Source organism: Ovis canadensis, chromosome 11 (assembly GCF_042477335.2).
Source record: "Ovis canadensis isolate MfBH-ARS-UI-01 breed Bighorn chromosome 11, ARS-UI_OviCan_v2, whole genome shotgun sequence".
In the NCBI taxonomy this organism is placed as follows: Eukaryota; Metazoa; Chordata; class Mammalia; order Artiodactyla; family Bovidae; genus Ovis; species Ovis canadensis.
The window spans coordinates 69,503,426-69,526,763 of record NC_091255.1 but is presented as its reverse complement, the minus strand read 5'-3'; the positions used below and the strand labels follow the sequence as shown (position 1 = coordinate 69,526,763).

The 23,338-nt window shown below is 51.0% G+C and overlaps 1 protein-coding gene and 1 long non-coding RNA gene across 2 annotated transcripts in view; one reads left to right on the top strand and one right to left on the bottom strand.

The window, feature by feature from the left end:
* Positions 1 to 23,338, top strand: part of LOC138414577 (uncharacterized) — a 69,273-nt gene that overhangs the window by 18,772 nt on the left and 27,163 nt on the right. The gene's annotated exons all lie outside the window — the stretch shown is intronic.
* Positions 1,094 to 19,171, bottom strand: LOC138414575 (uncharacterized). Its single transcript, XM_069542248.1, has 5 exons — positions 18,165 to 19,171; positions 8,961 to 9,151; positions 2,922 to 3,055; positions 1,580 to 1,760; positions 1,094 to 1,287 (listed from the first exon to the last, which is right to left on the bottom strand). Exons 1-5 carry the CDS (start codon positions 18,230 to 18,232, stop codon positions 1,175 to 1,177), a joined length of 687 nt encoding a protein of 228 aa, XP_069398349.1. The 5' UTR covers positions 18,233 to 19,171; the 3' UTR covers positions 1,094 to 1,174.

Genomic DNA, 23,338 nt, shown 5'->3' with positions numbered 1-23,338 from the left:
TGAGGGTGGGGGTGGATGCTCCAGCGGGTGTCTGGATGCTCCAGCGTGCCTGGCTCTGGGCACGTGGCCCCTCTGCAGGGGATACTGGTCAGCGGCTGGGAAGATGGGCAGCAGTGACCTGTGAGAGGAGGCACTGCGGCTGGTTCGTGGGAAGGTCGGCCTGCAGAGTTCTCTACGTGGCTGCACATTGGAATCACGAGTGGACAGATGACCAGGCATGCAGTCTGCTTGAGTTCCAGGGACTTGAGATACTCAGTTTTAAAACCAGGGCTGCAGGGTCCTGGGACAGGACTCTTAGTGTTAAAAGATACAAAGTCCCTGGAAAACTGAGCAAGTCAGTCCTGGGGAAACTGGGATGAACCGGCCACTCTACCAGCCGGGCTTTACAGCATGCTGCTACCCGGGGACTCGACCTCAGAGCTTCTGGTCTCTGCTCTGGGGGAGGGAAGATGGGGAGGAGCGTGACTGCCTGGGTGACTGTGAAGTCCAGGGAAGTGTGGGAACCACCGATGGGCAGAGGTTTCTGACCCGGGTTCCAGTGTACACGATGGAGCTGAGAATGGGTTACAGGCTGCCCGGCATACCGGCCTTCAGCCCTAGGGGCACTGATGGAGTGAGCCAGGATGGGAAGTCCTGCTGAGTGATGGTACATAAACCAGGAGCATAGAGAACTCATCAAAAAGGGAAATTCTGAGGCCCCACCCAAGACACCCAGGACGCCCTGTATGGCAATGACTGCAAGCCTGGGGGATCTGCATGTTTATCAAGCTTCCCAAGTGACTCATTCCGTTGTTTTAGTTCCTAAGTCAAGTCTGAGTCTTTGCAACCCCATGCACTGTAGCCCGCCAGACTCCTCTATCCACGGGATTATCCAGGCAAAAATAATGGAGTGGGTTGCCATTTCCTTCTCCAGGGAATCTTCCTGACCCAGGGACTGAACCCACGTCTCTGTGTGTCCTGGGCTGGCAGGCGGATTCTTTACTTCTGAGCCACCAGGGATGCCCCCCAAGTGATTCGTACGCACACTCAGATTTTAGAATGGTAAGACTGTAGCTCTACGAAGTACCACAAAGACGTAACAGTGAGAGTCCCAAGGGCCTGCCTCCTGGAACAGTCTGACTTGAGTTGACCTGGGTCCTGAAGGTGACAGGTGAGGAAGAAGGAACCAGAACCATCATCCTGTATCACAAAAGATTCCCCTCTCCCCAGACCTCTTCCTCTTCTGGAAACGGCTGTGTTGCTGAACACAACCGTGGCCACCTGCCTTCAGCTCTCTCCCTAAATCTGGGGTCACAGACCTGTAGGTAGGCTGGATTTAGTCCCTCGTGACAGTTAGGATTACTCTCAATTATTACTCTTCCTACCCCGTGGACTTGCAGAGAGCAAAAGTGGAATGAACGTATTTCTCTGTAAGCTGGCGAGGGAGAAACAAAGATGCTTGCCTCCGTAAGCACTGAGCTTCAGGGTAATTTGTTTTGTGGCCGGAACTGACTAATGAATCCCCTCCAAAGAAAGGAAGCCCTGGGCTTTGTCCTGGTTCTCACTAAAAGATGTTACAGCCCTGTGCGGAAGAAAAGCTTGCTCACCGTGGTGGCGAGGGCCTGGAAAGGGCAGAAAATCTGTCCAAACTGATAGCACTTGTGAGTGTTGATGTCTCCAAAGCGGCTGCGACGCTCCTTGCGGCCGGCCAGCCTCTTCTCCGTCTTCAGGTCCATGAAGTTCTGGAAGGGGCCCTGCTGGGTCAGGTGGGCTGCGTGCACCTGTGCAAGGAGCCCAAGAAGTGAAGGTTCCCGAGTGCCTCGGGCTCACGGCGAGAGCAGGCGGGGCTTTTCAGAAGGGGCAGCTCTCGTTCAGGCCTCCCGTGCATGAGTTGGGCTTCCGGGTCCCTCTCTTCATTTTCTGTATCCCCGGGATGCAGATCAAAGGGGCAACCCACCCCCCGACACGCACACACCAACCCTAACCCCCCATGTGTCGCTGGGTCAGTGGGTCAGTGGCTGGAGGGTCAGGGCGTGAGCTCTCTCTATGGGACCTTGACTCATCACCCGCCTCTGTGGCAGATCATTATTATTTTAAAATTTTATCTGGGGTGTAGTTGACTTACAATGTTGTCTTAGACTCAGGTATATGGCTAAGTGATTCAGTTACACGTGTTAGTAGCTTAGTCGTGTCCGACTCTTTTCAACAGCACAGACTGTAGCCCACCAGGCTCCTCTGTCCATGGGATTTTCCAGGCAAGAATACTGGAGTCAGTTGCCATTTTCTCCTCCAAGGGATCTTCCCAACCCAGGGGATCTTCCTGACCCGGGGATCGGACCCGGGGATCGAACCCGCGTCTCCCGCATTGCAGGCAGAGTTTTTACCATCTGAGCCACCGGGGAAGCCCTGCGGTGCACATAAGCAGGCACCTTTTTTCGTTCCAGATTCCTTCTCCCCACAGTTTATCACAGACTCTGGAGCAGAGGGCCCTGTGCTGCGCAGGAGGCCCTGGGTCATCGCCCTCGTGTATGGCAGCGCGAGTGCCCATCCCGGCTCCCGGTTTCTCTCTGCCGGCCAGCGTCCTCCCTTTGGTAACCGTGAGTGGGGGAGGAACAGGGCAGGCCTGAGGTGGAAGGAACCTTTAGGCCCATCAGGAGACTGCCCTGTTTTGAGGGTTTTGCTTTTCTCTTTGTGGGGATCCCCGGTGAGGGTCCTGCTGGGGGCATTAGGACCTGCATTCGGGGTTCCCTTTCTCCCCTGCCCTGGTCTCCCCAGGTGCCAGGGCTGGACAGGGACATGGGGGAGGGATAGACACCGCCCGCTCCTGCTCCTCTGGTTTGCATTGGCCTCAGCACTCTGCTCAGCTCAGCCCTGGACGGAGCCCGTTCTCGCTGTGCGGCCTGCAAAGGATGAAGGAAGAAACGGACCCTCGGGAGACTCACGCTGTGTATCCGGAACCTGTTCGCTGTCGGAGGAGTCAGCTCCCAGCTTCGTCCCAGAGCCTTCACGGAGCTCAGACTCGAGACCAAAGGTGGATAAACAGGTCCCAGGGGGACTGGCAGCTGCCAGTCTGTTCCTGGGGGGTGAGGAGAGAAAGGGCACTGCAGAGGACGCCGGCCCCTTCCTTCCCACCGCGACCAGGGCTCATCTGTCCTTGTGTGACCCCAGCAGAACGAGGAGGCGGCTTGTGCGGCTGAGAAAGAAGCAGACCCTCACCCCAGGGCCCAGAATGAAAGCACTTGTTAGGAGACCCACGGAACCCTTGTGACATGATCCGATTTGCTTTTCTGGAATGTGACCAGCTTGGTGGGTGTGTCACAGGCCACGTTCGTTGTTCGTGAGTTGAGGCCACACAGGTGGAGTTGATTCTTGTTCTGGGGGTTTAACTGAGTAGAGAAGGTTCTTAGGGGCTCTGACACGGTCATTTAATTTGGTTTATTAAAGGATGACTTAAGTAAGCCTCTCACTTTTCTGCCTTTGTGCAGGATTATTCTTTGACTTGAGTGTGGAGGTTGGAGAACTTTCTCTGCCGATGGCCTGATAATAAACATTTAAGCCTTTGTGGGCCATCTCGTCTATCACAGCTCCAGAGTAGCCACAGACAGTATGCAAATATGCAAATGAGTGGGTGGGGCTGACTGTGTCCCAATAAAACTTTATTCGTGGGCACGACATTTTGACTTGTGGGTCATTCTTCTGTGTCACCAAATAGTCCTCTTCTGATTTCTTCATCAGCCAGTTAAAAACAGGAAAACACTTCCTAGTTTGCAAGCTTTAGGAAAACAGGTGGCAGGACAAATTTGCTGCCCACCGTGAGCCTTAAAACCCAATTCAGGAGACTAAGATCATGGCATCGGGTCTCACCATTCATCGCAAGTAGATGGGGAAACAGTGGAGACCATGAGAGACTATTTTCTTGGGCTCCAAAATCACTGCAGAGGGTGACTGCAGCCATGAAGTTAAAAGACGTTTGCTCCTTGGAAGAAAAGCTATGGCCAACCTAGACAGCATATTAAAAAGCAGAGACATTACTTTGCCAACAAAGGTCCATCTAGTCAAAGCTATGGTTCTTCCAGTAGTCATGTATGGATGTGAGAGTTGGACCATAAAGAAAGTTGAGCACCAAAGAATTGATGCTTTTGAATGGTGGTATGGAGAAGACTCTTGAGAGTCTCTTGGACCGCAAGGAGATCCAACCAGTGCATCCTAAAGGAAATCAGTACTGAATATTCATTGGAAGGACTGATGCTGAAGCTGAAGCTCCAATGCTTTGGCCACCTGATGCAAAGAACTGACTCATTGGAAAAGACCCTGATGCTGGGAAAGATTGAAGGTGGGAGGAGAAGGGGACAACAGAGGATGAGATGGTTAGATGGCATCACTGACTCGATAGACATGAGTTTGAGCAAGCTTCGGGAGTTGGTGATGGACAAGGAGGCCTGGCGTCCATGGGGTCACAAAGAGTCAGACATGACTGAGCGACTGAACTGAACTCAACTGTGTGAGTGGATTGAAGAAGGAAATGGCTACCCACTCCAGGATTCTTGCCTGGAAAGTCCCATGGACAGAGGAGCCTGGCAGGCTACAGTTCATGGGTTGCAAAGAGTCAGACACGACTGAGTGACTGAGAAGCTGTCTGCAAGGTCCCCGCCTGCATCAGTAGACAAGGAATCTGGAACAAGAAGGAAATGGGCCCAGTTTTCTCTTCTTTATCTCATCACAGGTGAACCCTTGAACTCAAGGGCAGCTGGACCCACTGTGTCTCCTTCAGAGGAGAGTGGTGACGGTGGTGTGGAAACCCTAAAGCGCCCTTTGTTCTTTGGGGCGTGACTGAAAGGAGAGGGGTTGGTTAGATGGAAGATGAATGAGTCAGGCAGGGGCATGAAGAAGGGTCAAGCTCGTCTGTCCATCCCTGTGGATGGAACTAGAACCAACAAAGGAAGCTGCAGGGAGGCTCGTTTGGGTGAGGCTTGGTTTAAAAAAACACTCCTGCAGAGAATGCGTTTATGGACCATGCTCTGTTCCACTTGTCTCCAGCCTCTTAGAGCAGTGTGGGCAGAGGGAGAATTTGAACGCCAGTCTCGTCTAAATATGGTCCCATCCTGGTGGCTCAGATAGTAAAGAATCTGCCTGCAATGCAGGAGAGCTGACTTTGGTCCCTGGGTGGGGAAGATCCCCTGGAGAAGGGAATGGAAACCCACTCCAGTGTTCTTGCCTGGAGGATCCCATGGACAGAGGAGCCTGGAGGGCTATGGTCCATAGGGTCGCAAAGAATTGGGCACGACTGAAGTGACTTTGCAAGCTGAGCATAGTGAGCTCCATTTTGCCCAAGAAGAACCGGGGCGCCAGGATGTAGGGTGAGGTGAACAAAGCCGCGTGTGAGGGGCGGACCTCCACCCTCTCTGAGCCTTTGCTCTCTGCCCTCCTTTCTCGTTCAGCCATCTGCTCTTCTCTGAGAAAACCGAGCCACGCTCTGATCAGCCTTCCGGTCTCGAGCACGTTGGCCGGACTGTGCGGTGCTGGCCCGGGTGTTGTGTTCCGCTGACCCTGACGCGCTGGAGCAAGCGCGCCTTTGGCCTGCAGTCTTCCAGATCTCAGATACCCCCCGAGCAGAGGCAGTCGAACGCAAGGGCTGTGGTTCAGATTTCATGCCGCACGTGACTCCGGGGCTGGGAGTGCCTGCCGGTTCCCCAAATGCAGACGCTCCCGCTATTCTCTGCACTGAGGTTCCAAAAATCGCTGCTGAAACCACACTTTTCCAAGCAAGCCCATTTCTTCTGGAACATTTCTCCGTCTCCCCCTCCTCACCACTCTACCCTGACATCTTACACGTCTGGGTATTTCCTGCCGGGACCTCTTGCCTGGCGGAACCCCCCGCAGTTTAGAGGCGCCTCCCCAGGCTGTGAAAGGCAACCTGGCTTTGGAGCTGGGCATTCCGCAGGCGGCAGGGCCGTGGGCTCGAGTCTCCCTTCCGCTGTGCCACGTCAGGCTTGCGACATGTGGGGAGGGCAGCCGGGCAGCTGTGAGGGACTGTCGGCTGCTGTAGGAGCATCTGGTGGAAAACTTGCTGTGTAATTTCCGGAGCCTTCCAGGGACAGAAGTGGGTAAAAAAACCCAAATGGAAGAAAGTCCTAATCACTGTCAAGTGGGAGGAAAGTAAGACACGGCCCGGCTCACACGGAGTAGAGTCTGAAAGGCAGGCCCCCACGATGCTTCCAAAGCTCCCACCGGCCCCTTGGGGACTAAGCCCTGACTTCTTGGGGTCACTGATTCGGCCCAGATGGGACCATATGTAGATGAAAGTGGCGTTCAAATTCTCCCTCTGCCCACACTGCTCTGAGAGGCTGGAGATGAGTTGGAGAATAGAATATGGTCCATAAATGCATTCTCTGTGTTACTGTGTTATTTTAATGATATGCTCAGCTGGTTAGTCGTGTCCAACTCTTTGTGACCCCCTCTACCCTACCCAGGCTCCTCTGTCCATGAGATTTTCCCAGCAGGAATACTGGAATAGGTTGCCATTTTCTCCTCCAGGGATCTTCCTGACCCAGGGACTGAACTCACGTTTCCTGCCTCTCCTGCACTGGCAGGTGGATTCTTTACCACTGAACCACCTGGGAAGCCTTTTTTAATGATAAAGTATAAATTATATATTTTATGTCATTAATCATGGATATATTGTCAGTCTATCAACAGAGCATCTAGGCACATACAATAAGATTTAACATGTGTGAAAGCGAAAGGGGTGGTCATTCAGCCATGTCCAACTCTTCACGACCTAATGGACTGTAGCCCGCCAGGCTCCTCTGTCCATGGGATTTCCCAGGCAGGAATACTGGAGTGGGTTGCCCTTCCCTTCTCCAGGGGATCTTCCTGACCCAGGGATCGAACCCATGTCTCCTGCACTGCAGGCAGATTCTTTACCATCTGAGCCGCCAGGGAAGCCCAACACGTGTGGGCTTCCATGTGAACTCCTTCCCGGAGCACCGCATGTTTCAGAGGGGGACCTTTCTGATACTGTTTCCACTCAGGTCCGTGCTACCCTCGTCTCTCATCTGAATGATTTCTGCATTTGTGTTGTGGACGATCGCCTCTGGTTTTCATTCACTGAGGTGTTTTCAGCACCTGAAACAGTGTCTGGAGCAGAGTGGGTGCTCGCCAGATAAGTGAATGACAGAATGAACCCACTTTTGTGCCCTACACGCTCCCTGGAGTCCCTGTCACGCAGCGGAGTGTGCTCATGAGTGATGCACGGCACCAAGGCTTTGATCTCGACGCAGAGCTGGGGGGGAAGGTGAATGAGAAGGTTGGAAGCCCGGGGAGAATCGACTCGGCTACGTGCAGGGGTCTGGGACGCTGTGGGCTCGTGCACAGACCCTTAGAAGGCATCTGAGCTGGGAGACAGGAGGAGCTGGATGTCTGTCTCCTGTGCCTTCGACGTTGACACTCATCCTGAATTCCGCTGGAGACGAGGAGTTTGCACTTGCTTTGCTTCAAGGTTGAAGCTGTTATCCTAAGATAAGTTGTCTCCTCTCTCCTACTTTTGCTGTATTTCTCCTCTTTCCCTTTCCCACAAGTCTCCCTTTTTTAAAATGTTGTTTTTATTTGCTTATCTGGTGGCTCCAGGTCCTAGTTGGGGCATGTGGGATCTTAGTTCCCTGACCGGGGATTGAATCCAGGCCCCCTGCATTACGAGCATGGAGCCTTGGCCACTGGGCCACAGGGAAGTCCCCTCACAAAGCTTCCTAAGGCCTAGTTTCAGTGCTGGGGGGCAGGACCAGGCTTGGCAAAGCTTGCAAAAGCTTTCCAAGCTCAGTTTTATCTGGTTCTCTTCTTCACAGTTTTCACTGGCTTCCACGTGACTGAAACCAGGAAGACTTTCAGGGACTAGAAACCAATTTGCAAAGCGTGAGCTGGGTCTGCATCAGTAAGAGCCCTTCCTGATTCTGTGTGGACAGAATTGGATTCTGTGCGCCAGCGGGAACAGGAGGCAGTCAGGAGGACTTATGCAACCCTGGCTCTGGCGTGGAATTTGTCACTCTGTTTGGGACTCGGTATAAGTGACGGCTCTGAGTTAATGATCGAAAAGGATTGCACCATCCAGTCGGTGAGTGAGGCCTGAAGATAACTTTTCACCTTGGAAACAGCCCCCGCTTTTCTCTCCTGCACCCAGGAGGCACGCTGAGCAGAAGCATCGCGGGGACGTCTCTGCGGAAGGCGCGGCCTCTTTGGCTACAGCAGGAGATGGAAACGCAGGGATGCCTTGCCCCTCTGTCTTCCTCTCTCTTCTGAGCTCCAGCTCCCGACCGCGGCCCCGCTCTGGTGTCTGCCGCTGGCACTAGGGGACGCGTCCCCGTCCGCCCTGTTTTTAGAAGTTTGGCTGTGTCGGGTCTCCGCTGCGTCCTGGGGCATCTTCTCCGCTGCGGGCGGGCTTGGTGGCCCTGTGGCGAGTGGAACCTGAGTCCCCTGCTTTGCAACCTGGTTGCTTCTCCGCTGGACCGCCAGGGATGTGTGTCTGCCCCCCATTCTCGAAGAGATGCCTTGTTGGCAGCCGACCTCTTCCTGCCTGAATGAGGCGTGCCCGGCTCGGTCCCTGCTTTGTGGGAAGAGCTCAGTCCCCAGACATGAAGGCAGCATGCCGGGGAAGGGCTCGTGTGTCCTTGGCCAGAAGCAGACTCTCTCCCTGAGGGTGAGGCACCTGCAATCTGTGGCTGCTGACCCCCCTGCCCTGCCTGGCCGTCAGGGTCCCTGGGAGCGGTCCGCTTTTGCCCAGCCCTGGGTTTGACCTAAATGCAGAAGTGAGAGCCTTGGGGCTGGACGCTAAGCCCTGAGCACTGTAGCTCTGCAGACTTGCATTTTATAACCTGAATTTGCCCGCCTCCATTCCCTGGGTCCCATCCCATCAGCTCCGCCCTCGCCCCCGAGCCCCAGTTCCTGAAATGAAAGAAAGCCCGCAGGTTCCCCAGGATGGCTGGCCTTACCCCTGGCGTCCTTCCGGGACTCTCTCTTGCCAACAGAAGCGCCGTCCTCCGCAGCCTTGCCGTCGCCCGTGTCCCTGGCCTTGTTGCCCGTGACCTGGGCTCCTTCCTTCTTCGGCAGCCTCTGACCGAGGGGCCGGGGCTGCTCTTCAGACAGGGCTTCCTTCTTCTCCTTCCTCCTCTCACGGGGCGCTCTAAACACAAAACCCCCATCAGCGCCGATGCTCTGAGGGCGTCAACTGCCCTGAACGTGGGGCCTGGCCTGCGGGCTTAAGTGGAAAGCAGTGAACAGAGAGCCTAACTTCAGGAAAAAGAATGTAAACTGGAGAGAAAACGGATGGATGCGATCCCTTATCCTTGCATATAGTAGACGGAGAGATGAGTGGACGCGTCCAGTGCCCAAGCAGCAGGGCGATCAGACAGCAGGTGCGTGCGTGCGTGTATGTGCGTGTATGTGTGTGTGTGTGTGTGTGTGTGTGCGCGCGCGCGTGTACACATACATATCTATACACATCCATGTATATGAATGAAAGAAAAGTTCTTACAAGTCAGGACACTTTTAAGAGCTAGTATTTCTTTTTTATGGGGTAAGCTTAATATTTGCTGTTATTTAGTTATTCAACCGTGTCTGACTCTTTGCCACCCCATGGACTACACCCGCCAGGCTCCTCTGTCCATGGGATTTCCCAGGCAAAAACACTGAGTGCCATTTCCTTCTCCAGTGGATCTTTCTGATCCAGGGATCCAACCTGCATTGCAGGCAGACCAGTTGAAAAGAAGGTTATTTGGGGGGAGTATCAAACACAATTCTCGGGTCACCCTCAAACCTCCAAGTCATCCCTCTTGGCAGGACCCACCAGGAGCTTTGTGACTCAGCCCTGCCCGCTTCCTCCCCACCCCCTCCCCACGCCCAGTGCCGGGCATCCCAGGGCCCGGGTCTCTGTGCCTCGGGCTGAGTTTCTCACTCTGCCTGGCATGCCACACTGTCCCCCTTTCCTCGTTTGTGCTCCCATCCTCCTGGGGACTCCTCCTTGTCAGTCCTCCATGGAGTGGTCCATGACACCTCCTGCCTCCCGCCCATCCGTATAGACCTGCCCTCCCTCTGGTCCCCAGCCCCTTCTAAGCATCTCCATTCTAGCAATGACCGCAAGTGCAGTAAATGGCCCGTCTTCGTGCCTGTCTCCACTGTTAGGTATTATGTTCCACGAGGGCTTAGACGCTATCTTGTTCACCAGTGTATCCCCAGCACATAGCGCTGTATCTGGCGAGAGACCGACGCTCAGTTCATGTGGCGGACGGACGGACGGACGGACGGGTGGGGAGATGGGTGGGTGAATGGGTGGATGCCTGGGTGGGTGGATGGATGGAGGGATGGATGGATGGGGAGATGGGTGGATGGGTGGGTGGGTGGATGGAAGGATGGACGGATGGGGAGATGGGTGGGTGAATGGGTGGGTGGATGGATGGAGGGATGGATGGATGGGGAGATGGGTGGATGGGTGGCTGGGTGGATGGAAGAATGGACGGATGGGGAGATGGGTGGGTGAATGGGTGGATGCCTGGGTGGGTGGATGGATGGAGGGATGGGTAGAGGACAAAATATAGGGTAAAGGTTGAGGAGAATAAAAGACAGTAGATCAAAAATATCAACTATGTGGAAGAGAGAGATGGAGGTACAATTAAGACACCTCAGATCCACAGGGACACCCAGAGTCGGTCAGGATCAGAGAGTCAGGGTGCTGCTTGTACCAATGAAGGTTGATCCAAGATTCATCAAGAGTGTCCAGCTACACTAAGGCTCAGAAAAGAGGACATGATTTTGCGTTTGCATTTTGTGGTTAGCATCTGAAGAAGCACGAAGTGGTAACCTCTCTGGCGAGCTTAAGTTCTTCCCTGAAAGCCAGAGGCGTTGCATCTGAAACCCAACGTCCTGGATATGATAATTAGAAGAGAATGTTAAGATTTAGATACCACTGTGTCCCTCTGGGAGCCCTGGGTTAACACCAGGCATCGAACTGTCCTCCCTGAGGTTGGACGGGCACCTGGAATTTTCTCCAAACCTTAAAAAAGCATGCGGCTTTTCTCTGATGAGTTTAACGGGTTCTGAAGCCCCTGTGCGCTCGTTGGGCGTCTCGGCTGCTCCTCGGCAAAGACGCAGCTCCGGCCATTTCTGTGGTGCAGCTGTGAGTCGCTGGGCAGTTGTTTGGAAAAACAACATTCTTGCACTCAGGGGACATCTGCTCTGTGTCTGATCACCAGAAACCTCCAGCTTTGCTAGCAAGCTGTATCATTTGAACCCATCACCCGGAGGCGTGTTTTGGCACAGGAAGGAAATCAACACTCAATAAAGATGCTATTATAGTGTCTCTCGTGCCCTATTCAAGGATCTTAGACCGTGTCCCTCTGTTACGGATTCTTACTTACGAAGTCGGAGCTGGGCAGTACCAGTTACCAGACCTGGGCAGAAATGCAAATAAGCACGGACCCTCAGGACTCCTTGTCAAGATGGATTGACCATCGAGTGACTGGTGGGGGGAGAGATGTCCCCTCATGAGAACGTATTCTGGCATATAAAATTATGCTCGTAAAATGTTGGCGAGAAGAGTCGTCTGAGGGCCTCCGTCAAGTCACCCATGGGGGACGGACTGCTCTGCATCTGTTTTCAATTAAATGTGTTTATTTTCTTTGCATCTCACTCCCCAGCTCAGCATAATCAGTTAGGAGCTATCTCCTGTGATCTTAACTGAACGCATGTTTTTATAGGTGGAGCTGGCTCTTTGCTTTCTCACTCGAGGCGGTGGCCCGGCTCCCTTCGCTGTGAGTCTGCCCTGCGCTTTGTCGGCGCCGCAGGATGGGGCCTGGGGCTCTGTTTATGCAGCCCTTGTTTTCTGTTCCCTGCGGTGTTGCAGATGCTGTGCTGGGTGTTAGGGTGGAGTGGGGACAAGAGCCTCAGTGAGTGAATATCTAAAGAGAGTGGGTGTCCTTTGTGAAAAGTGCTGGAAGGGAAACTAACAAGGGGCAGAGGCAGTCATTGTGAGGGCCACCTTCTGAATTGCTGGGGAATTGGAGGCAAAAGGAAAAGAGGTGGCAGGGGCTGGGATGGCTGGAGGGCATCACCGACTCAATGGGCACCAACTTGGTCAAATTCCAGGAGATGGTGAGGGACAGGGAGGCCTGGCATGCCGCCGTCCACAGGCCCGCAAAGAGATACAACTGAGCGACTGAACAGCGACAACCTTCTGAATGGACTGGTCTACCTCTTTGGGCAAGAGAATTTGGATCTGAGGCCTGAATGATAAGAGTGAGACATTCAAGCCCTTCTCTGGCGGTCCCGTGGTTAGGGCTCTGCATTTCCACTGCGGAGGGCTCAGGTTCGACCCCTGGTTGGAGAGCTAAGATCCTGCATGAGGCAGTGTGTCCCCCCAGAACAAACTGGTTAAGAACAAGCCATTCAGAGAGAAGGCAGGCTGTCAGTCGTGTCTGACTCTTTGCGACCCCATCGACTGTAGCCCACCGGGCTCCTCTGTCAGTGGGATTTCCCAGGCAAGAACACTGGAGTGGGATGCTATTTCCTCCTCCGGGGGCTCTTCCCAGAGCAGGGACTGAACCAGTGTATCCTGTATTGCAGGCAGATTCTTTACCACCTGAGCCACAGGGAAGCCCAGTAGGGATGATCCAAGCTACTTATTTAATGTGATCCTTTCAGTTCCAGCAAGCGGAACCCATTTTTTAAAGCTACTCTTTAAAAATGACATTTTCTCTGTACATCAGGGATTGAAAAAGCCAAAAAAGTACAGAGGCTCCCCTTAGCATTTCTCCGGTAGGTCTCTGCCTTCCTAGTAATTTTCAGCAGATTGTTTGTTTTTCCACCAGCCTGCTGGCGTCTGAGAACAGGCCGTTCCATGCTCTGCTTTGCTTATCTCCCTTTCTGTTTGGTTCTAAAGGTGTCCGTGGTGCTCTTAGCGAGCGTGATGTTTGAATGATTGGTGAGCAGCCTGCACTGCAAAATGCATTCACTTGCGGTTATCACTGGTGACCCACTTGGAAGAAAAACTTGTCCCAGCGGATTTCTGGTGTGTGTGCCTAGAATCTCAGAGCCATGCAGGGGAAAGTCTTCTACTTTTGGTAGAAGAAGCTTAATTTTGGGAGTCAGAGAGCTTCAGTCGTGTCCTTAGCCCTACAGTCATCTAGTTTAAGACTTGAGGGTTGTGATACGCATTCATTCTCCAGGGGATCTTCCTGACCCATGGATGGAATTCACGTCTCCTGCGTTGGCAGGCAGATTCTTTACCGCTGAGCCGCCTGGGAAGCCCCACAGGTGCTGTACAATATCGTGCAAATTACAGATATGCCGCTGCTGCTCAGTCGCTTCAGGCGTGTCCGACCCTGTGCGACCCCACGGACGGCAGCCCACCAGGCTCCGCCGCCCCTGGGATTCTCCAAGCAAGAACACTGGAGTGGGTTGCCATTTCCTTTTCCAATGGGTGAAAGTGAAAAGTGAAAGGGAAGTCGCTCAGTCGTGTCCGACTCTTCGCGACCCCACGGACTGCAGCCCACCAGGCTCCTCCATCCCTGGGATTCTTCAGGCAGGAGCACTGGAGTGGGGTGCCATTGCCTTCTCATTACAGGTGTACTATGCAGTAATTCACAATTTTAAGGGATATACTCCATTTAGAGTGATGCAAAAATATTGGCTATATTCCCCTTGTTGTACAGTATATCCTTGTATCTTCTTTTATTACTTTTCCCTTGTAGCTTATTTTATATCTAACAGTTTGTAGCCCTTAGTCCCCACCCCATCTCGCCTCTCCCTGCCTCTACCAGCTGGTAACCACTGGCTTGTTCCCTACCTTTGTGAGCCTGCTTCTTTTTTGTTATATTTGCTAGCTTTTTGCACTTTTCAGATTCCACATATAAGTGATATCATACAGTATTTCTGAAAATATCGTTGAACTCTATTTTTCTCTGGAAGACGTGAATAATGAGATATATGTAAGCTGCAGAGTAGTTGTGAAGACAAAAGGAAATGACACGTGTAACCTTCTTAGCATGAGACCGTTCATACTGGTCATCACAAACTATCACATTTTTATTATCAAACTTGCAAACGCAGTGGTTGCCTATTGGACAGGAAACAAACGTTCCTGGTTTGCAGCTCTTGAAAGGCTGTTGACAAGCATTGCAGTTGTGTGTGAGTTGGGAGGGAGGTGCAGGGGTCCTGGGTGGGTTTTCTCTGTTACAGTCGAGCAGAGGTTTGCAGACTGGACCTCCTTATTGTATACTTTAAATCAATTTGAACAAAAAATGTAAATTGCACAGAAGTGGGAACTTTCCTATGCAAGATGGATTACAAGCTGCTCTTGAAAAGCCATCTGGTGGCCCGGGGCCCCCCACTGCAGCTGGCGACCGGCGCGATGATCCAGACGCTGGCGTCAAGGCCCCGTGTGTCCTGCCCGGTTCCCTGCAGGTCTTGGAGTTGTTGTTCTTGTTTAGCTGCTTAGTCGTGTCCAACTCTTTGCGACCCCGTGGACTGTAGCCCGCCAGGCTCCGCTGTCCATGGGATTCTCCAGGCAAGAATACAGGGGTGGGTTGCCATTTCCTTCTCCAGGGGATCTTCCAGACCCAGGGAGAGAATCCGTGTCTCCCACATTATAGGTGGATTCTTTACTGCTGAGCCACCTGGGAAGCCCACCCATCTTGGAGAGCCTGGCCTTTTATCTCATATGGACTGTGGACCAGCTCGTAGGACCTTGGACGAATTTTCTAATTCTTTTAGTTTCGATTTCCCCATCTGTAAAATGGAGATGCTAATAATAAGTCTTACCCCTGAAGTTTCTTTTGAGGAGGAAATAATAAGCTTTCCCACAGTGCTTGGCATGCAGGAAGCCCTTGGGGCCAACTACAGTTATCCTCACCAGAACATTTCACAGGTCAGTGGGCATCTGGTTGAAATCCATACTTGGGTGGGTGAAGCAGACACTTAGACACTGGCAGGAACGGAACTATGGATGTGACAGGCATATGTTATAAGGAGATCATATCTCTGAAAAATACCGATAAGATTTTCTCCTTCACCCACTGGTACTTGATCCCTTCTCCATGCTGTGTCAGGAAAAGCTTTTAGACTGGTTCTCGTCCAGCCCATCCACTGCCCATCCTTCCCCACCATGGATTCTATCAGGGGAGCCCTTGCCTCTGGCGTCCAGTTAGTTTAGGCGGTTGGGATGCTCACTGGGGATGGAAAGAAGGGAGGAAAGTGATGGCAGTACTTATTCCTTGGGCTGGCTCCTCCCTGGGAGGCTGTCTCGAGCGAACTGAGATCTCCGCTGAAGGCTGCACGCGTGCGTGAAGTCGCTTCAGTCACGTCTGACTCTTTGCAACCCTGTGGGCCATAGCCTGCCCGGCTCCTCTGTCCGTGGGATTCTCCAGGCAAGAAGACTGGAGTGGGATGTTGTGCCCTCTTCCAGGGGATCTTCCTGACCCAGGGATCAAACCCCCGTTTATCGCATCTCCTGTGTCCCTTGCATTGACAGGTGAGTTCTTTACCACTGACCCACCCGGGAAGCTGAACTGGAGGTACCCTGCGCACTTTCCACACTTGGTGTGTCTGGGTTTGGTGAGCCTGCCTTCGGACTGTCGGGCCTCAAATCTCCGGGTGGTGACGCGCACACGGTCACCAGCCTCAGCTATGTGTTGCTTCCTCCTGCTCCCTGTGTGGCCCCCATAACTTTGTAAAGCCGCTTTGATTTATCCTCCATCCAGTAAGTCATCAGCTGATGTAGCTTCTACTGAACTGGAGACAGTTAGGGTTATTGAAGCAGAAAGCAGAGAGAGTGAAGTCATTTTAAAGTCCTCATCTCCCGTTGGCAAGGAATCCACAGCTAGGTAGAAACCCGGCTTTGTGAAGACAGAAAGGGTTTTCTAAATGCCTAAGGGTTTCCTCTAACATACACAGAGCCGGAGGAGATCAGGGAGGGTCAAGAGGGAGGGGATTAGCGTATACCTATGGCTGATTCACACTGTTGTACAGTAGAAACTAACGCAGGATTGTAAAGTAATTATATTCCAATGAAAAAATAAGTTTTAAGAAAGCCTTACTGCAGAGCAGCTGGAGGAAGTGGCTTTGGGGAAGTGCCCACCCCACAGGAAGAGGAAGTGGAGACCACCCCCACGCGGCCGTGTCTGGGAGGAAAGAGCTAGGATGCTAACCGGCTTGGTCCCGGAGAAGACACCACCTCCTCCTCCAGGCATCTCCTCCCCGACTCCACCTGGTTTAACCAAACCGGGCGGGATGATGGGGCGTCAGACTCGGGAGAGTCTGCACAGCGTGGTCCACCCGGGGCCCCCTGTGTCTGCCGGGGTTGCCAGAGGTAGATGGATGCTGGGACCCTTCTGGCCCTGCCGAGAGGTCGCCGGGGTGCTGAGCGCTCAGTCCTGGCCCAGCCCTGTGGTCGGGGGCCTGCCCTGCACAGGGACCGAGTGGTCTGAGGGCCGCGGGGACCTTGGGCTTTGGCAGAGGCCAGCACGGCGCCCCAAGGGCAGTGAGAGCAGCTGCACCCGAGTGAGCCCGGCCCAGGCGCTGAGAGCGCCGCCCGCGGCCGAGGACCCGGCACTCGGCTCCGTGTTGGGAAGGGGCGGGAGGAGTGACCCCTCGCGGGAGAAAAGCTTTCGAGCTGACCCTTCATGCCCCCAAAGAAAGCTGAGTTCATCTCAAGCTGAAATGCTTCAGACCGGATCAGAGTAAGTTCCCCTTCACGAGCAGTTTTGATTTTTCTCGGCCATCAGGAGGACCAGGAACTCCAGAGCAAGACCCTGGTGTGAACGACTTCGTTTTCTCCACTCCACTGTGCTCTGGGTAAACTCCGAAGCCCTCTCCGAGTCTTTCTTACGAGAGGGATGCTTTACGAGGTGGTTCAGAGGGTAAAGGGTCTGCCTGCAATGCGGGAGACCCAGGTTTGATCCCTGGGTCGGGAAGATCCCCTGGACGAGGAAATGGCAACCCACCCTAGTGTTCTTGCCTGGAGAATCCCATGGGCAGAGGAGCCTTGTCTTCGGGGTTGCAGAGAGTCAGACACAACTGAGTGACTTCACTTTCACTTTTCACTTGTGGCCTTGGGGCCACATTGAGTCAGATTAGTGGTGCTGAATGCATTTCACCTCCTGCAACGACTTTTACTTAGTTAATTTTACACTAGTAACTTTAAACGAAATTAATACGGGAAGAAAAATGTCCACATCCCCTCTACCGGACCCCAAAGACATCCAATTTCAAAAAAAAAAAAAGAAAAAGAGAAACGATTTTCTTATTTATGTTGTTAAAGGACACCACCCTTATGGCAGAAAGTGAAAAAGAACCAAAGAGCCTCTTGGTGAAGGTGAAAGAGGAGAGTGAAAAAGCTGGCTTAAAGCTCAACATTCAGAAAACAAAGATCATGGCCTCTGGTCCCATCACTTCATGGCAAATAGATGGGGAAACAGTGGAAACAGTGTCAGACTTTATTTTCTGGGCTCCAAGATCACTGCAAACGGTGACTGCAGCCATGGAATTAAAAGATGCTTACTCCTTGGAAGAAAAGTTATGACCAACCTAGACAGCATATTCAAAAGCAGAGACATTACTTTGTCAACAAAGGTCCGTCTAGTCAAGGCTATGGTTTTTCCAGTGGTCATGTATGGATGTGAGAGTTGGACTATAAAGAAAGCTGAGCACCGAAGAATTGATGCTTTTGAACTGTGGTGTTGGAGAAGACTCTTGAGAGTCTCTTGGACTGCAAGGAGATCCAACCAGTCCGTCCTAAAGGAAATCAGTCCTGAATGTTCATAGAAAGGACTGATGCTGAAGCTGGAACTTCAATACTTTGGCCACCTGATGTGAAGAGCTGACTCATTTGAAAAGACCCTGATGCTGGAAAGATTGAGGGCAGGAGGAGAAGGGGACGACAGAGGATGAGATGGTTGGATGGGGTCACCGACTCGATGGACATGAGTTTGAGTAAACTCAAGGAGTTGGTGATGGACAGGGAGGCCTGGTGTGCTGCAGTCCATGGGGTTGCAAAGAGTCGGACACGACTGAGCAACTGAATTGAACTGCAAGGACTGCTGCTGCAGCTGTGAGCTTTTTTAAACCCTCTGCTTAAGGACAGCTCGGCTACCGACACCCAGAGCGGGTCTCCAGGGACATAAAGGAAGAAAGGGACGGATAGTTACCTGATGTCGTCATATGACATCAAGCTTCTGCTGACCTGGTAGGCCTTCCATTTACTGAAACGGGACATTCTTCGGATGGTGTTCAGATTCAGTAGTGTGGACGGAATTTCTCTCTTCACTTCCGGCTTCTTAGCCTTTGCCCTTACACCAAATCCCAGGATTCATGGGGATCGCGTGCCATTCTTTCTCTGGCGTCCTAGCCCTTGATTCCAGGGGGTCTGGACTTGCTTGGAATGTTGACATTGTGATGTTGCCAGTGGAATTCCTAAGCCGTTTGGAACTGGAGTCCTGAAGAAGAGATTTTAGCTCTGCTGACCTCGGCGCTGCTTTTCCCTCCCGTGTGCACTCAAGCACTTGATGGTGGGGAAGTGTTTTACTCAGACTGAGGGATGAGCAGGAAGCAAAATACATCCCCTGCTCTGGTGTGTGTAGCTGTGACTGGGACGCATTGGCTGTTCTGAACGATGCCTTATTCCCGTGTTTTTGTTGACTTGGAACTGAAAAGAGACGTGATCAGATCTGCTCAGGTCACACGCAGCTCTTTGCGATCCCTCGGACTATTGCCTGCCTGGCTCCTCTGTCCATAGGATTCTCCAGGTAAGAACGCTGCAGTGGGCTGCCATTCCCTTCTCCGGGGGCTCTTCCCAGACCAGGGATTGAACCCAAGTCTCCTGCATCGGCAGGTACGTTCTCTCCCACTGAGCCTCCCGGGGAGCCCATCCCCTCGTAGTGGAGATGCCTGTTTCAACAGGACTGCCTAGCAGGCTCACGTAGATGGGTGCTGTCGTCGGGGACCCGTGCTGGCATCTTAAGATGCCATCTGTCTGTCTCTCATATTCCCAGGGGTGTCCCTCCACTGTCCACAGTTTGCAGATCCTTCCGAAAGAGCCTGGATGGAGGCAGCCTTGGAACCACACAGGAAAGGACTGACTTTTCCATGTGCTGGAAGCGACTGTTCTTACTTGAGCCCTGGCGAGTCAAGTGCAGGAAGTGTTAGCATCAGTTGCTCAGTCCCGTCTGACTCTCTGCAACCCCCATGGACTGTAGCCGGCTGGGCTCCTCTGTCCGTGAAATTCTCCAGGCAAGAATACTAGAGCGGATTGCTGTTTCCTTCTTCAGGGGATCTTCCCGACCCAGCGATCAAACCTGGGTCTCCTGCATTGCAGGCGGATTCTGTATCATCTGAATAAAAATCTAGACACAGAATCTATGGACAAATGAATGAAATGAATAAGCTATTAAAAAATAAGCCATTTCATTAAGACTTTATGGTTTTCCCCACTAAAAACCAGACTTTCTCTTTTGTTCCTGAGGCCTGCTCTGTTAGCTTACTAGTGACTGCTGCTGCTGCTGCTAAGTCGCTTCAGTCGTGTCTGACTCTGTGCGACCCCATAGATGGCAGCCCACCAGGCTCCCCAATCCCTGGGATTCTCCAGGCAAGAACACTAGAGTGGGTTGCCATTTCCTTCTCCAATGCATGAAAGTAAAACGTGAAAGTGAAGTCGCTCAGTCGTGTCCGACTCTTGGCGACCCCATGGACTGCAGCCCACCAGGCTCCTTCATCCATGGGATTTTCCAGGCAAGAGCACTGGAGTGGAGTGCCATCGCCTTCTCCATTACTAGTGACATCAGATGGTAAAGCATCCTGAATAAAATGGGAAAAATCAGGCCAGGACAAAGCAACTTGACGCTGTTTCTTTTTTCTAATTTAAGCTTTTTATTTTCTGCTGGGGTGCAGTTGATACACAGTGTTCTGACAGTTTCAGGTGGACAGCGGAGCGACTCAGCCACACACACGTATCCCTTCTTCCCCAAACTCCCCTCCCTTCCAGGTTGAGCCTGGCATTATTTCTAATTTCTAGCATGATTTCCTCTTTGGCCCATACACACAAGATGTGGTACCTTTTTAAATTTCTAAATATACAAGAGTACTTTGACTATTTTTAAAATTGAGTCCTTATTTTATCATACTATGGTCAGAGAATATAGTATATATGTCTTACCAGTTCTTTGGTACCTGTTGAGATGTCCTTTATGGCCTAGTGAGTGCTCAATTTTTAGAAATATTTCTCAAAGTCTTGATAAGAATCCAGATTAAAAGAGTTGAGATACATTTCTGAATGTGTGAATTTCATACAGTGTCTTAATCAGGCTGTTCCAATATCCAACATCATTGTTATTTTTTGATCACTTGATAAGTTTGTAACAGACGGATGTTAAAATCACACTTTAAGAAATTCTATGTCATAATTCTATTGGCTTTTAATCTCTCTGAAATGACTGCTTTTGTGAGCCAATCAAATGTTGTAAATTGCACAGGGTTCAACTATTTTGACACTATGTTGCTGATGCTGGTTATCTGTGGAGTCAGAATCAGAGAGCCTTAGGGAAGAAAACATCCCATCAAGAACCCAAGCATTTCAGAGAGAGCAAAATCAGGATGTGTCCCTCTGATACGTGGAGGCTCAAGCAGTGAAACAATTCTTTTATGGAATAAACATTTATTGGGAACCAGGATTTTACTTGGACTGAGGGATGAGGAGGAAGCAAAATATGTCCCCTGCTCCAGTTACAATTTTGTAGATGGAGAAAAGCTGAGGTTACCTTCATCTTCTGTTTTAAAAAAGATAAAAGAGGAAATGAGAGAGAGACTTAGAGTAAAACAGGAAATCTTTTCTTTTATTAAAAAATGCCTATTTGTATAAAGGCTGAGTACCAAAGAATTGATGCTTTTAAATTGTAGTGGTGCTGGAGAAGACTCTTGAGAGTCTCTTGGACTGTGAGGAGATCAAACCAGTCCATCCTAAAGAAAATCAACCCTGAATATTCATTGAAAGGATTGATGCTGAAGCTGAAGTTCCAATACTGTGGCCACCTGATGTGAAGAGCTGACTCATTGGAAAAGACCCTGATGCTGGGAAAGATTGAAGGCAGGAGGAGAAGGGGGTGATAGAGGATGAGATGGTTGGATGGCATCACCAACTCGATGGACATGAGTTTGAGCAAGCTCCGGGAGTTGGTGATGGACAGGGAAGCCTGGTGTGCTGCAGTCCATGGGGCCACAAAGAGTCGGACACAACTTATCAGCTGAGCAAAAACCTTAGATGATCAACCATTTCATGCAATGTTATTACTCTTTATTCATTAGAACAGATTCCCAAGGTATTACTATTTGAAAAACCTGTGATCTCTAACTGAAATTGCGTCTCACACACACGGAAGAAGAGTCCTAACAATGTCTTGGAGGATGTAACACTTCACAGGCTTCACCAGGTGCCTAGATGATTCTATTCATTCGTTTATTATTCAACAAAATGGACCGCATTCCAACCCCGCTCCAGGCGTTGTGCCTTATGGTCTGAAGTCAGGGACTTGCATCGTGTAATGGGACACGTGAAAGGAACGGCTTTTCTTGAATTTCTTCTTTAAAAGTCTCTGTGTAATTTCCATGGAAACCATAGAAACTTTAAATGCAAACATATGAGGACAGAAGCATGGCTTAGATGATTTTTCCAGACACAAGAGACAGACTTCCCTTCGCTGTTTAAGTCTAATGTGGAAACATCCGTGTGCTAGCTCCAGAACTAGGCCTCCGTAGACCGTGTGTGTGTGTGTGAGACCCTCAGTCGTGTCTGACTCTTTGAGACCCCATGGACTGTAGCCCGCCAGGCTCCGCTGTTCTTGGGATTTCTCAGGCAAGAAGACTGGAGTGGGCTGCCATTTCCTTCTCCAGGGGATCTTCCTGACCCAGGGACTGAAACCAGGTCTTCTGGATTTCAGGCAGATTCTTACCATCTGAGCCACAGGGAAGCTACAAGTCTGATAGCCTTGAACTAAAAATGAATTTTGTACGATATTCTTAGTGAATTTTATTGGTAAACACGGAAGGAAGCCATGGAGCCGTGGATGTGTTTATTTTACTGAGAAAAGGCTTTGTGGCAGTGGGGGGAGCGATTTTGGCTGCACATTCTTTTTTTTTTTGTTAGTGGTCATGCCCAAATGATTCTTCTTGTAAAAAGTGTATCATGAAATCTCCAACACGGCCTTCAAGAGGAAACAGAGTTCAAATAAAGTAATGATGGTTTTCCTGGATCTTCCTGAAAGGGGAAGCCGGTCATTGATAACATTGAGGCACCCTCACCTGAGAACCAGAGAAGCCAGCAATTTTGGGGGAAAATTGGAGCATCCAGGACTCCAGTGAATATCCTGGTGCTGATGGGATTCAGAAGGATCGAAGGCGACCTGAGTAATCGGCACTTTTTTTCTGAGTGATCCTGTCTAGAAGGGGGAAGAGAATACATGTTCAGTGGGTTAGTCATCACACACACACACACACACCCACACACCCACCCCACCCCCCCACACACCCCTATATGGACCACGTCCGTCTATATTTGATCAAACACATTATCTACACATGACTATTCTGATTTTACATCATATATTGTACTAATTGAATGCTGCTGAATTCCAGAGCCATTATTTTCTCCACTATAAATTGATGTTCCGGGAACCAATCAACTGAAACCTTTAAAAAAATCAAACAGTGTGAACTTGAGCAAATTCTTTAAAGTCTCTGGGCTTCATCTGACCATTTTAAAAAGTGGAATCCTAGCAATCTCACTGCCTGTCTTCAGAGGTTGCTGAAAAATCCAATAAAGTAATCAAGTAAAGGTGCTCCATAAGCTATACATAGAGATATACAATAATCGTATTGTAAATGTCCTTTATAAACATAAGAACCCGATGTCTTAATTTTATGATTGAGGACACTAAAGGAAATTATTGCAACATGACCGATGAGTTAAGCAAGATCAAAAAGAATGAAAAAAATGTATTATTGAAGTTTAAGAAGAAAATTAACAATGACTTTGAAACAGTGCAGTGTTGTTGATTGCTTAGGTTGAATGCTGAGTACAGGGGATCCTCATTACTTTTGTGTGTTTGAAATTTCTCATGTCAACAGAAGTATGAAAAATAGTTGTTTGACTGTTAACACTTGAGTAGGACGGTACTTAAGGACAAGGATTCAGAAGCGAGAGCACCAGAGTTTGCCTCCTGCTTCTGCCAGTTCAGTCCACCAGCTGTGTGACCTTCAGCCTCTTACTTGGCCCCTCTGCGCTGTGGTGGCCTCTCTAAGATGAGGGTAATCATAGCACCGACGTCATAGGCTT

Excerpts from the sequence above, each read along its gene's own strand:
- LOC138414575 (XM_069542248.1), bottom strand. The coding sequence starts at position 18,232 with ATGTCCCGTTTCAGTAAATGGAAGGCCTACCAGGTCAGCAGAAGCTTG. Across the intron at positions 9,152-18,164 it reads ATGTCATATGACGACATCAG|AGCGCCCCGTGAGAGGAGGA; the intron begins GTAACTATCCGT and ends TTTTGTGTTTAG. Across the intron at positions 3,056-8,960 it reads GTCCCGGAAGGACGCCAGGG|GAACAGACTGGCAGCTGCCA; the intron begins GTAAGGCCAGCC and ends CTCACCCCCCAG.